The sequence below is a fragment of the Canis lupus genome, chromosome 12, assembly GCF_048164855.1.
Source record: "Canis lupus baileyi chromosome 12, mCanLup2.hap1, whole genome shotgun sequence".
NCBI lineage: Eukaryota > Metazoa > Chordata > Mammalia > Carnivora > Canidae > Canis > Canis lupus.
The window spans coordinates 10,161,547-10,174,637 of NC_132849.1; the positions used below are offsets into that span (position 1 = coordinate 10,161,547).

The 13,091-nt window shown below is 34.9% G+C and overlaps 1 protein-coding gene and 1 long non-coding RNA gene across 9 annotated transcripts in view; one reads left to right on the top strand and one right to left on the bottom strand.

Annotated features, from left to right (window-relative positions):
• MAN1A2 (mannosidase alpha class 1A member 2) overlaps positions 1-13,091 on the bottom strand; it is a 212,516-nt gene that overhangs the window by 95,320 nt on the left and 104,105 nt on the right. For all 8 annotated transcript variants that reach the window (XR_012004142.1, XR_012004141.1, XM_072769611.1 and 5 more), the window contains one exon: positions 4,214-4,337. Coding sequence is in view for 6 of the 8 variants with exons in the window: in XM_072769611.1 (XP_072625712.1) it covers positions 4,214-4,337 (124 nt within the window). In the remaining 2 variants the exon portion in view is untranslated. The remainder of the gene's footprint in view (positions 1-4,213; positions 4,338-13,091) is intronic.
• LOC140601089 (uncharacterized) overlaps positions 1-13,091 on the top strand; it is an 87,603-nt gene that overhangs the window by 30,271 nt on the left and 44,241 nt on the right. The gene's annotated exons all lie outside the window — the stretch shown is intronic.

Consider the following 13,091-nt stretch of genomic DNA (forward strand, 5'->3'; position numbering starts at 1 on the left):
TAATTTCACAGAAATGGGAAGGGAAAAGGACATTTATAATAAAAAGTATGAAACTAATTTGAATAGATGAAAAAGTAAACTAAATTGCTGAATTCTAAATATTGATCCCATAACAGATATCCCTAAATTCTTAAATTCCAAAAATTCTGATTCCTAAAAGATCTCCCTAAGGAGGAAAAACAAATCATAAAATATATTAAGAAGTTAGAAAATTTCCCAGGGGCTTTATCTGCAACTATAGATTGGATGGATTTTTTTCAGTGCTTACAAACAAAGGCACAAATGTATTCTATTCCTTGTATTCTTATTTGAAAATGTTCTCTTTACATCTGAAGGATAACCTGTTCGGTATATAGGACTTGGGGAAACATCTTTGCAGAACCTTATATATATTTCACTATTTCCTGTGCTTGAGCATAACATGCATCCTTTTACGACAAGGTCCTAGTCAGCTTTCTATTGGGTGGACCTTGTCATCAAGCAGTTTTAGGACTGGATTCACGGATGCTATCTTATCTCTGCTTTTTCAAGGCCAAGATCAGTTCTATGTATAACAAGCCCAATCCGAATAATTCTGAGAACCAAGGTTAGTCAGTCTGAAATGATACTGTTAGGAAAAATGAAAAATCACATTCTTTTGTCTTCTGAAAACTATGCATACACTGCATCCTCTCCGCCTCTTCCACATCTATCATTTCCTCTCAGAATCTTTTTATCCAACCCTTTCCTAAGGTCTATACCTTTATTACCTTGTCTCAATTTTGTCTTTACTATATTTTGTCTTTCACTAATTTTGTACATCATAATATTTTTAATACTTCCTTTTTTATTACTTCAAAATGGCCTTCATTTTTGGTGATAACTTTTTCTTGTAATTTGTTACTGATAGCACATCTTACTATCTCTGAGCACTTGTATTTTTGTTGATACACTTGTTTTACAGAGAGAAGGGCTCCATCTTCCCTCTCATGGTGATGTTTGGTCATGATTTAATTGCTATTTTCTGAGAAAGATTTTTTGGTCATCACTTATATATCATGTTCCTTCCCTCTTTTTCTGATATCTTTGTATAAATTCTCTATCTGTTCTATTTGATGAATTACTCACTACTATTTTCTCTGAACCAGAACTTATTATTCTTATTGACATAAGAGTTTTGACATAAAAGGCGAGGAAGAATCCTGATGCCTTTACTTCTCCCCAGATAACTGACACTAGCCATGCAACACTGCTCATCAAAGAAAATCTGTCATTCATTCTCTTCCCTCACCAAAATCTCCTCAGAATTCTGTTATTTCAGCTTCTCAATATATCATGTTTAGTGGGGTCCAAAGAAGCACCCACCATCAGCCAATGATCCTGTTCTCAATGTTGCTCAAGAGGACTTTGGTTTTATATCTCAAGACATACAACCAATTTCAGAGAATTGTACTCTACTGGCTTTTTATTTTTAAAATATGCAGCCACAAATATCCTCTCATTTTCCAAACCTCTCTGCTCTTAATGACCTATGCCAACCTTTCTTCCTATTTTGTGATATGAAATATCAAAAATCTCTTAACTTTGTTTAAAATGGTATTTACAGTTCTGTTTCTCCTTCCTGTCACTTTTAGGAGATTCCTAGGTTTTAGGTCCTCCACTTCGGAAATACTATGCTAGATTATCTTCATTTTGCAAATTTATCACCTTTTGAAAATCTTTATGCTTTTTCTTCATTTCCACTTGCTTTTATTCCATGTCAGTAAACAAGTCTTCAATTATGCATAGTCACTTTTGCTGTTTTTCATTTATTCATTACAGAAATATAGCATTTAAGGTCTCAATTTTTCTTCAGTTCCACAATTATTTTATAATTTTATTATTTGTTTTGTATCATTATTTGTTTTGAGTTCTAATTTTTACTGAGTTCAACTGCTATTATTGTATAAATTACTCACAGTGACTTTATGAAACTTGACAATGCATTCTTTATCAGTCTTTTAATGCTATTTAACACCATGCTTTTGTTACCCATGCTGCAGTATGTTTGCCTACTTGGCATGCTTTCCTTTCTCATCCTGCTCACATTGAACAGGGTCAGTTCTGACCTGAAATTTGGCTTGATATGGAACTTTTGAATTGTCCCTGAACTCCTTCCTACTGTGTGTCTTGGGGGGGGGGGGCGGGGGGTATTCCTTCCCTCCTGGACACAATTTGAGATCTGAAGTACTAGTGCTCAAGAAGGACAGTGGTAAGAACCCCTCTCTGGTGCTGTGGACAGTTGTATACTCAATACCTCCAGCACTGGTCCCCTCTGTGAGATTAATGGGGAATTTGTTGACTTGCTTTCCTTGCCCAATAAGGATTCAGTACAAGGTGGGAAACAGACTTAAGTACTGTGCCAGAAATTTTTTACTTTTTTTTTTTTGTTTTGGTTGTCACATACTAATGACATGAGACTGCAACCTTTCCTCCTCTCATTGCTGTTGAAAAATTTTTGCTGGTCTTTACTATTTTTGTTGTTATTGTTCATCTCATCAGGAAAGGAAAAATCCTGTGGTCTGGCTCCATTGCTGTCTTTACCTGAAAATTCTTCTCCACTGATGAAATAGTTCATACACAAAAAGGACTATATATAGAATCTATATAGATTCTACTCACAACCCAATTAAGAAATACAACACTACAAACATCTTTGCTGCTCTGCTTATGCATTCACACATCACTGTCTTTGTTCTGTCTTCACAGTCTTTAATTTTATGTTCATAATTGTCTTAACTCTACTGAAATCACTTTTGAATTCCTAAAGAAATATATTATTCAGCTCTGCTTGTTTGAACTTTTTAAAAAAGTTGTATCATATTCTTTTTTTAAAAAGAAGGAAAGAGACAGAGGTGTGGGAGGGGCAAAGAGAGAGGAAGAGAGAATCTTAAGTAGGCTCCACACCCAGTGCAGAGCCCAAAGTGGGGCTCAACCTCCTAACTCTTAGATCATGACCTGAGCCAAAATCAAAAGTCTGACACTCAACCAAGTGAGCCACCCAGGGGCCCCATATGTCACTAATTGGTAAATATAACTTAAATTTGTTTATTTTTCCTGCTGTATTGAATTTTATTATATATAAATTGCAAGTACAAACAACGTTTCTATGTATATGATATAAATGTGCATATCAAAGAATGGAATTGCTGGGTCAATAGATAGGGTATTATGTATTTTAAACTTTATTACATTTTTCTTTTAAATTTAAGTCTTTAATATTCCTCAAACTGTTATAATCTACAATGTTACACTTGTCATGTTTCCACATGTATGTGGATCTATTTAAGATATATTTATTCTGTTCATCAGTGTATTTGTCTTTATGTACCAATACTTCACTGTCAGTGTTAATAACTGGGTAATGCAAACCCATTCCATGTTTTTCTTCAAGGGTGTCTTGAATTTTTTTCTTCTATATAAATTCTACAAGGGTCTTGTCAGTTTTTTTTTTTTTAAGAAGCCATTAAAGTTTTGAGTGGCACTGAATTGATGCTACAGAGATCAATCTAGAGAAGAATAAATTTTTTATGATATTCTTTAGCTATACATGAACATTAACAAACCTCTCCACTTATTTAGGTCCTCTTCATGTCATTCAATTGTTTTGAACTTCATTTTATCTTTTGTTAGGTTTATTTGTAGGAAATGTAAACTCTTGTTCCTATCACATATGTTTTTGTAAATGATACTATCTATAGCTGGTGCAGAGAAATGCTGTTGATGTTTGATATCTATAGTGATTTTTTATTCAAAATTATATATGTGATTTTTTCCTAATAATTTAAATACAGTCTAAATTACTATTTTAGGTAAATAATCATGTAATCTGTGCATAATCCATCTTTTCTTTCTCCCTTTTCAATTCAATTCAATTATTTCTTTTACTTTTTGTTCATTTTGTTTTTCTTACCCTTCCATGCTGGCTAGGAACACTGCAGCACAATGCCGAACAGAACGGACTTTTTAGAAACCTACTAGTGGTTACAACTTCTCAAATAACAGTAAATATTTTAAGTAGAAAGGGTATTTCTTTAGATAATTAAAAAAAAAAAAAAAAAAAAAAAGAAAGGGCCAGAGTCCTGATTAACACATTTCTAGAAAGGCAAACATTTTCCTAGCATTAATCAAATCTTTTATAAATCTTAAAGAACTCTTTTATAATAATCAAAGAAAAGAAGGTAAGAAAACTAACCTTTTTGTAGTAAACTGGGTCCCCTGTCAAGTAGCTGAGGTGGACAAACTCCATATGCAGTGTACCAAATTCAGCAAGAATGCTGCTACCTGCAGATGCCCAGCCCCAGTTTCGCCCTACTCCACTGAATGAAAGCAAAGGTAAAAGGAGACAGAATTGGAAAAAGACCAAACATTTTTTTAATGAATACGTAAACTATAATTCTCTTAGAAATTATATTTAACACAATAGCTTACTTATATCTAAATTTATTATTTTAAAAAATTTTGAATAGGTAATACAGCTAATGTTTTAAAAATCAAAATATAGAAAAGTATATAGTATATGTATTTCACCCCAGAAATCTCATCTCACCCACCTAGCCCCACAGATAATCACTTTCATGTTTCTTATGTATTACCACAGAATTTTTATGCATATATAAGCAATCCAAATATATACCCTTTATTAAACAAAATATAACAAAGTACACATACTGCTTGTTATTTTGTATTATACTCTTAAGATGTACTGCAGTGGATTTCCATATCAGTTCATAAACAATTTTTTTATACACTGCACAGAATTCCATGATACTAATGATTTTTCAATTGGAATGCCCCATCCCAGAGGCATGTGAAAATGTGTTAAAGCATTCTGAGTTGTATCAAATTTTGAAGGTACAATTAGCTTTTTTTTGTGCTAGGGCCAAAGATATAACATGACCAATAACGGTCAGCACAATGTCATACAATAAAGAACTGTCCTGTCCTATATGTTGATAGTACTAGTGCAAAAAACAAAATTATGAACAAACATAACTAATCAATCATCTGTTGGTGGTCTTTTAGCATTTTTCTAATATTTTGCTTTAATAACAACTTTCACTGTGAATAATCTTATGTACATTTCTTTTGTATAGATATATGTCTAGGGTATCTTCCTGCCTTTTTTCAGTCTGCCTTTTAATTTATTGGAAGCTAGACTATATAAATGAAAAAGCATAGACACTTTGAGCATTATATTCTTCCTAAAGCTTAAGTTTCTTCTAAAACACAGGATGCATACAGGTAGACTTACTCAGGTTTCAGGCTATGCTAATGATAGTCTATTTCTATTTCATCTCTACTCATCTCTACTTCTAGGGAATGCCCTCTGGGATCTCAGCTGGAAGTGTGGCGTGTGACTAAGTGCCCTTTACCTTGGCAGCCTTTAACACTAATTTCTGCCTCCCCAGTACCATGTGGCTGTTAATTTTTTTTTATTTGCCCTTAAGCCACCATCTTCTGTTTTCTGCTGGGTTTCCTTGAATCTTGCCCCATGCATGTAAAACTGTAGAATCAGCTAACAACTTGAGGGAAATTTGTACATAAATATAGGCTTTTCCTCTGCAAATCCCTCCTGTCTTTTGAGATTTTGTCTTTCATGCCTCTGGCAACTCTAAGACCTGACTCTAAGACCTGTCTCCTCTAACCCAAATGACCACCACTTCAGGTATGGCCTTTATGCCTGCACCATGATTTAGCTTCAGGGAACAAGCCAATGTTTATATGGAGATGACTTTCTCCTAGGAAGTCCTACCTGAGTTAGTTGCTCTCCAAGGCCATCAAACCATTTTGTCTAGCTTTTATGATTGGCTTGGTGAGAGGATCAAACTAACACAAGGTATTCCATGGTTGAATTGGAAGTCTAGATTAATTACTCAAATAGCAGAGTTCATGGGTTATTCCTATAAGAACTCTAAACCATTCTCCAAGGTCTTTTCTACTTTTAGGTGAAGTAAAAATGTCTTTCTCTTATTTTATATCCACTTGTATACTGCCAATTCAATATATCATTATTATTATTCTGTCCTAAAAACATTAAAAAGTTAATTAAGACATTGCTACCTTGCTTAAAGTTCTTTAATTGTTTGGTGCTATTTTTACATGGTCTTTGAAAATATGATAAGCAAATACCACAGATTTTTTTGTAGCAAAGAGTGAGAATGAAGGAAGAAATACGGATAACTACACAGACCAGTCATTCATTTCCAAATATTAAGAGTCTACTATGCTCTGAGAGATACACTAATGAACCTGACATATAACATTGCTGCCTCTATGCTAAACAAGACCATTTTAAATGGTGATAACTGTTATAAAGAAAACTTAATAGAGAAATAAAATATTGAGTACTAATGACAGAAGTTAAAAGAAAAGCTCTTTATGTATAACATGAGAGCAATTGTTTCTGAAGTGACACAATTTGCACTGAAAGCTACATTCAGAAAGGGAGACAGAACATGGAAGACTCCTAACTCTGGGAAACGACTAGGGGTGGTGGAAGGGGAGGAGGGCAGGGGGTGGGGGTGACTGGGTGGCGGGCACTGAGGTGGGCACTTGACGGGATGAGCCCTGGGTGTTATTCTGTATGTTGGCAAATTAAACACCAATAAAAAATAAATTCATTATTAAAAAAAAAAAGAAAGCTACATTAAGAGAAGGAGCCAGTGATGAATACATATGGAAGAAGAGAATTCCCAGTAGCAGAATCATCAAATGCATTGACCCTGAGGAAAAAGGAAAGTGGCTGGTATGGCTAAGAGCTGAGGAAGGGGAAGTGAATGATAAAGGATGAGATTATAGAGATTATAACTAGCTCCCTAACTAGGTATAATCTAGACTACTAAAGAATTCTGTAGGTCTATGCTAAATTTAAATTTTTTTTATTCTAAGTGTGATGGAATGTCATGGAGGATTTTAAGAAATGTAACATCGTATTTAAGGAATAAAGCATACTATTTAGAAAGATTACCCAGGCATCAGTATGATGAATGGATTACGGTGTGGTCAAATACAAACACAAAGTCCCTAGGAAGTCTAACAGCTTATTCTTCCCTATGAAAACCTTCTGCCCAAAGGTCCCAAATGAAAGTTTCATTCAAAGTGCATTTAAACAGTTTTCAAAAAACTAAATTCTAAACAAGACTTTTCATGTAGTTTACACATAACTTCATGGGAACAATCTAAAATGTTAAATTTGGTACCTATCTATATTCCAATAACTCAGAAAAATATAACACTGATAAGGACAGAACAGCTCCTACTATAAAAAGGTGGTAAGCCTGGGGCACCTGCAAGGGCCTTTGGCTCAGGTCGTGATCCCAGAGTCCTGGGATGGAGTCCCACATCAGGCTCCCTGTGGGAGGTCTGCTTCTCCCTCTGCCCATGTCTCTCCCTCTTCGTATCTCTTATGAATGAATGAATGAATGAATGAATGAATGAAAGAATAAATACTTTAAATAAATAAATACTTTTTAAAAAGGTAATGAGCTGACAAAAACAACCAGATCATAATTTCATGCAAATGCTGTAATTTTTAACTAGTCAAAAATAAAAAGTATAGATATTAAAATGTACACATATATAAATATGATCTCTCTTGACTGAACACTAGCAACTAGATTTTAGAAATATTTGACAAGACAAATCAACCTAAGTGTCCAATATCATATTAAATTTTTTTGATAATAAGTTTATATTGTTTTTATTTTGTTCAAAGTCTGTTAAAAATCTTTAATCAATGAGGTCAAGGAATGAAATAAAGTTTTCAGTATATTGCAGTTACTAATAACAAGGCACATGAACAGGCTGAGGTTGACATTTATCTTAAAAAAGTAAAGGAGGAACTCAAAAACTAAATGATGAAACCTCAAACAATGTATAATTTTTAAATGGGAATATCTTGACTTAGAGGAAGATTCTTGATGGAGCTCCTATTTTTAATTAGATTTATATTACATAATTCAGTGGAAGAAATTTGAGAAGACCTATGTTTCTGCATCACCTAAATTAGAAGAAATACTAAAGTAAAATAAAAATAGAAGTTTTAGGTGTACCTGGGTGGCTCAGTCAGTTAAGTGTCTGCCTTCAGCTCAAGTCACAGTCCCATGTAGGGCTCCCTGCTCAGTGGGGAGCCTGCTTCTCTCTCTCCGTTTGCCCCTCCCTCTGCTACTCCCCGACTCATGTTCTCTGTCTCTCCCTCTCATATTAAAAAAAAAATCTTAAATAGAAGTTTTATATCAAATTATCCAATTAAAAAATGGGTAAAGGACCTGAATGGACATTTTTCCAAAGAGAACATAATGATAACCAACAGACACATGAAAAGATGCTCAACATCACTGATCATCATGGAAATCAAAACCACAATAAACTATCACCTCACACCTGTCAGAATGGCTAACATCAAAGACAGAAGAAATAACAAGTGTTGATGTGAAGAAAAAGGAACCCTTGTGCATCACTGGGAATGCAAACTGGTATAGCCACTATGGAAAACAGTATGAAGTTTCATCAATAAGTTAAAAAATAGAACTACCCTATGACCCAGAAATTCCACTACTGGGTATTTAATCAAAGAATATGAAAACACTCATTCAAAAAAGATACATGTACCCTTATGCTTGTTGCAACATTATTTACAATAGCCAAAATAGGGAAGCAACCCAAGTGTGCACTGACAGATGAATGGGTAAGGAAAATGTGGTGTGGGCAGCCCCGGTGGCTCAGCAGTTTGGCACCGCCTTCAGCCCAGGGCCTGATCCTGGAGACCCGGGATCAAGTCCCACATCAGGCTCCCTGCATGGAGCCTGCTTCTCCCTCTGCCTGTGTCTCTGCCTCTCTCTCTCTCTCTGTCTCTCTCTCTCTGTCTCTCATGAGTAAATAAATAAAATCTTTAAAAAAAAAAAAGAAAATGTGGTGTGTGTGCGTATATGTATACACATACCCACACACAAAGGAATATTACTCAGCCATCAAAAAGAATGAAATCTTGCCATTTGTGATGATATAGATGGAGCTAGAATGTATTATCCTAAACAAAATTAAGTCAGTCAGAGAAAGACAAATACTGTATGATTTCACTCATATATAGAATTTAAGAAACAAATGAACAAAGAAAAAAAAGACAAAAACCAAAAACTCTTAAATACAGAACATTGGTGGTTACCAGAGGAGGGATGGCTGGGCAGATGGGTTGATAAGCACTGAGAAATGTATAGAACTGATGAATCATTATAATATATACATGAAACTAATATAATAATGTATGTTCGTTATACCTGAATTTTAAAAAACAGAAGTTTTATGTAGAAAGTACTCTGAACAAAAGCAAAAGAATGGCATTTGTGAAAATACCTGGTCTAAAATATTAACACATTTTAACATGCAAAAATTTAGAATTGAGAATATACTGCTTTTGAGCAGAATTTGCTCTGAGCAACTGTAGAGAGAATACTTTCTCAAAAGCATATAAGAGTCAACTGAAGGTATCAATAATTTTAAATCTAGATAAATGTATAAGAATATAGGTATATATTCATTTAGAATTGGTTTAATTCTGGAAAATCATTTTTTAATTGAACTATTTGAAAGATCACCCACTAAAACTAATTTGACAGTCTTTAAATATTTCAAAAATTAACTTATGTTAGCTCCTCCATTCACTGTTAATTGTACATTTATAAATAATAAACTTTTTGGTTATCATCATTACATAAAAGTTATCATAACACGTGAAAGTTGTAACACATTTTTAAAATTTTGTAAAATGTCAACATTTTCTCTATGACATCATTTAAGTGGCAGCAGTTTTTTTTTTTAAGATTTTATTTATTCATGAGAGAGAGAGAGAGAGAGAGAGAAAGAGAGAGAGGCAGAGACACAGGCAGAGAGAGAGAGAGAGAGAGAGAGAAAGAGAGAGAGGGGCAGAGACACAGGCAGAGGGAGAAAAGCAGACTCCATGCCAGAAGCCCGATGCGGGACTCGATCCTGGGACTCCAGGATCACGCCCTGGGCCAAAGGCAGGTGCTAAACCGCTGAGCCACCCGGGCTGCCCTCTCTTTCTGTGTCTCTCATGAATAAATAAATACAAATCTTTAAAAAAAATTTGCTTACCCAATCACCTTCCTCTTGAACACTCAATGTGTACCTATGTTTCTGTTTTCATGAAACATGCTATGATAAATACCATTTCATATAGGTCTTGCTTAGTAGATGCTTCCAATTATATCTATACACTGCCAGAGGTGCAAGTACAGAGTCAAAAGGGCTTCTGATGTTTTAAGGGCTTTAGATAGATAGTGATAGATCCTTCTTCAAAGATGCTGGATACAAGGAAAGCTGCGATATAAGAATGATCTTCGGGCAGCCCCAGTGGCGCAGCGGTTTAACGCCGCCTGCAGCCCAGGGCCTGATCTGGAGACCCTGGATCGAGTCCCACGTCAGGCTCTCTGCATGGAGCCTGCTTCTCCCTCTGCCTGTGTCTCTGCCTCTCTCTCTCTCTCTCTCTCTCTCTCTCTCTCTCTGCGCATCTCTATGAAAAAAAAAAGAAAGAATGATCTTCCTCTCATATCCTTATCCACAAGAGATGTTACATTGTTTTAAAAAATTAAAACCTTCCTTACTTAACAGAAATGGGTTTACTTTCTGGGTTTAGCATGCAATGGGTTTAATTTTTATTTTAATATGAAATCTCATTTTTATTACATTTTCACTTAATTGGGAAGAATGGAAGGGCCATATAGTCAATGATTTAAAATTCAAAAGATATGAAACAAAATATAGAGAACAAACTGATGGCTACCAGAGGGAAGTGGGGTGAGGGAATGGGGGAAATAGGTGATGGGGATTAAGAAGGGCACTTGTCATGATGAGCACTGAGTAATATTTGGAACTGCTGAATTACTATACTATACATCTGAAACTAATAACACTGTATGCTGATTATATTAGAATTTTTTAAAGAATTTATTTATTCATGAGACACACACACACAGAAAGGGGGGGGGGCAGAGACACAGGCAGAGGGAGAAGTGGACTCCTCACAGGGAGCCCGATGCAGAACTCAGTCCCAAACCCCAGGATCATGCCCTGTACCAATGATAGACGCTCAACCACTCAGCCATCCAGGCGTCCCTGATTATACTAGAATTTAAATAAAAACTTTTTCTTAAAAAGACAGGAAACACAACACAAAGTAAAAAATCTCCCTCTAAGCCCAGTACTTCTTCCAATCAGTTCCCAGCTCCAAAGCCAATCTTCTCATTTTCTCATCTATCCTTTCAGAAAATGTCATACCTACATAAGCATAATTAGATTTATTACAATAGGGCTTTACTTTGCATGTTGATTGGTCATTTCTATTTTTAATTCTGTATTTTTCCAAACATTCTAATATTTTTTCGAATGTAATAAATAGTGTTTTTCAATTATAGATCAATGGTATTTTTTGTTGTTACTTTTTTTTTTTTTTTTTAATATACCCGTCAGCCAAGCCTAGGATCTGGTTTATTTATTTTTCTTTTCAAAGAAACACATTGAGGCATAATTTTATTCAAAAATGCATCAATTCAGGCATACAGTTCCAAGAGTTCCAGCAAATAAATACCCTGGTGTAAGAATCAAGCCAATCTCTCCAAAACCTGTCCTCAGGCACCTTCACAGTCAAATCATACTTTTCCTTCACCCAGTCTCAAACCATTAATCTATGTTCTCTATTATTAGTTTTGCATGTTCTAGAATTTCATGAGAACATAATCACATAATATATACTCTTTTGCATTTGAGTCTTTCATGCACCCTATCTCTGAGATTCATCCATATTGCCATCTCAGTCATTCAGTTCTTTTTATTAGAAGTTGGTGTTCCACTGTCTGATTACAACTACTTAGTTATGCACCTTTTAGATAACTGTTGGGGTTTTTACTGGTTGGGGCTATTATGAGTAAGGCTGTTATGAACCTCTGTTCAGACATCCGCTTTCATTTCTATTGGGCATGTAAATACTTTAGAAGGAAAATTTCTGGGTCATAGAATAACTCTATTTTAACTGTATAAAAACTATTCTCCAAAATGGCTGTACTATTTTATATCTTACCAACACAGAGGTCTATTACCTTGCTTTTTTGCTACCTATTTTTTACGGTCAGTTCTTTAGTCCTCTTTCCTGCCGTCATTTGGATTGAGTAATCTTTCATATTTCTGTTTCTCCACTAGCTTATTTTTATATGTGTGATTGCTTTACGGATTACAGTTTGTACCATTAACCTATCAGTTTACCTTCACACAGAACACCTCTTCGCTTGTAAGGAAACAACATGACAACACTATACTTTCACATCGTCATACCCTTTGTGCAAGTGTGGTCACACACTTCTCTTCTATGTATATTACAGACCTCCAATGCAAAATAGCCAGTAATCTTTAAAAAAAAAAAAGTAAGCCTTTTATATTTATTCACATATTTAGTCTTTTATCTGCTTTTCATTTCTTTATATAGATCTGCCTTTCCATCTAGCATCATTAAATAAGTTCCTTTAGCATTTCTGTTAATAGAGGTCTGCTGGCAATAAATTCTCTAAGCTTTTGTCTAAAAATGCATTAATTTCACTTTCAGTTTTGAAAAATATTTCCAATGGTTAGAGAATTCTAGACTGACTTTTCTCTTTCAGCACTTTCAAAATGCATTCCATTGTCTTCTGGCTTTTACTGCTTCAGACAAAAAGCAACTGGTACTTCTCCTTGCTCCCTGTGCATAATGTCTTTTTTTCTGTGGTGGTAAAAAAATTTTTTTCATGATTTTCACCCATTCATTATGTTTCTTCATTTTACCTTGCTTGGGTTTCTTCAAGTGTCTAGAATCTGTGGGTTTATAGCTGGTCGTCCATTTGGAAAATTTGGGGCCATCCCTTCTTCAACTAGTTTTTCTGCCACTATTCCTGCCCCCTACCCCCAACCACTCCATTTATATGTATTCTACACATTTGATATCGTCCCACAGGTCATGGGCTATGCCCCTTTCATTTTTCTTTCTGTTTTTCGGTTTGGGTAGTTTCTAATGCTAGGTCTTCAAGCTC